This window comes from Mustela erminea, chromosome 2 (genome assembly GCF_009829155.1).
Source record: "Mustela erminea isolate mMusErm1 chromosome 2, mMusErm1.Pri, whole genome shotgun sequence".
NCBI classification, from domain to species: domain Eukaryota; kingdom Metazoa; phylum Chordata; class Mammalia; order Carnivora; family Mustelidae; genus Mustela; species Mustela erminea.
This window is the reverse complement of record NC_045615.1, coordinates 93,596,871-93,598,115: the sequence shown is the minus strand read 5'-3', so window position 1 is coordinate 93,598,115 and position 1,245 is coordinate 93,596,871. Positions and strand designations below refer to the sequence as shown.

Here is a 1,245-nt window from a genome sequence, read left to right as displayed (position 1 = left end):
AGAGAAAGAGAGCACAAGCAGGCAAAGGCAGAGAGAGAAACAGGCTCCCCACTGAGCAAGGAGTCTGATGTGGGACTCAATCCCGGGATCCTGGGATCATGATCTGAGCCCAAGGCAGCGGCTTAATTGACTGAGCCACCCAGGTGTCTCTAGGCATTGTTTTTCTAAGTAGAATTTCACTGACCCTCCCCACCTCATCAAAGAATTATAGTTTTCCATTTAAGATACTATTACTGGTGGCTCACTGGCCCGCGTCCCACCCAGCCAATCCTCCCTGCTGCGCCTCGGGCCAAGGTTTCAACAGACCTCACCAAAATGCCATCTCAAATGGAACATGCCATGGAAACCATGATGTTCACATTTCACAAGTTTGCTGGTGAAAAAGGCTACTTAACAAAGGAGGACCTGCGAGTACTCATGGAAAAGGAGTTCCCTGGATTTTTAGAAAATCAGAAAGACCCTCTGGCCGTGGACAAAATAATGAAGGACCTCGACCAGTGCCGAGATGGCAAAGTGGGCTTCCAGAGCTGCTTCTCGCTAATCGCAGGGCTCACCATTGCATGCAATGACTATTTTGTAGTACACATGAAGCAGAAGGGAAAGAAATAGGCGATATTGAGCACCACTCCTACCCAATGAGAGTTCTTCCGAAGGGTCTCTTAAGGAATCTGTCACACAGCTTCCCTCTGTATAAAGGATTCCATTGGCAGTTGGGGACCCTCAGAAAATTTACAAATAAAATCCAACCCCCATTTGAGAAGCAGAGAAAGAAAAGTCAGATAAGCTTTTGATTTTTATATTGTTTGCATCCTCTTGCCCTCAATAAACAAATTCCTTTTTTAGTTCCTCACTTGAAAAAAAAAAAAAAAAGATACTATTACTGGTAAAATCCCCTTAAGCAGGCACTCATACGCACCTATTGTCACAATCCACTGAAAGGAACACACAGTGAAGGAGCTTCCCTGCCAGACCTCTCGTGTCAATTCACATATTAAATATTAGTAATGCTAAACCTGCACACCTCTGTCATCCAGAGCCGCACAAAGACGGGCTGTAAGTATCCTTCCCACCCTCCATCGGACTGTCTTCCACATCCCTTTGGGTGTCTCTACCTTATCCTTCTCTTCGGTGGAACAGTATTTCCGAGTATAACCCAAGAGAGTATTTTTTCTATTCATTTTTGAAAGGCTCCGGTTCCCATTCAGCCGTGAAAACTGCTCAGGGACGCGGGACGTTGAACACAGA

General features: G+C 45.6%; 1 protein-coding gene across 1 annotated transcript; it reads left to right on the top strand.

Moving 5' to 3' along the window:
• Positions 1-251: 251 nt before the first annotated feature.
• On the top strand, positions 252-850 carry LOC116584737 (protein S100-A10-like). The gene has a single exon (XM_032333451.1). It carries the CDS (start codon positions 316-318, stop codon positions 607-609), a length of 294 nt encoding a protein of 97 aa, XP_032189342.1. The 5' UTR covers positions 252-315; the 3' UTR covers positions 610-850.
• The last annotated feature ends 395 nt before the right edge of the window (positions 851-1,245 follow it).

Excerpts from the sequence above, each read along its gene's own strand:
- LOC116584737 (XM_032333451.1), top strand. The coding sequence starts at position 316 with ATGCCATCTCAAATGGAACATGCCATGGAAACCATGATGTTCACATTT.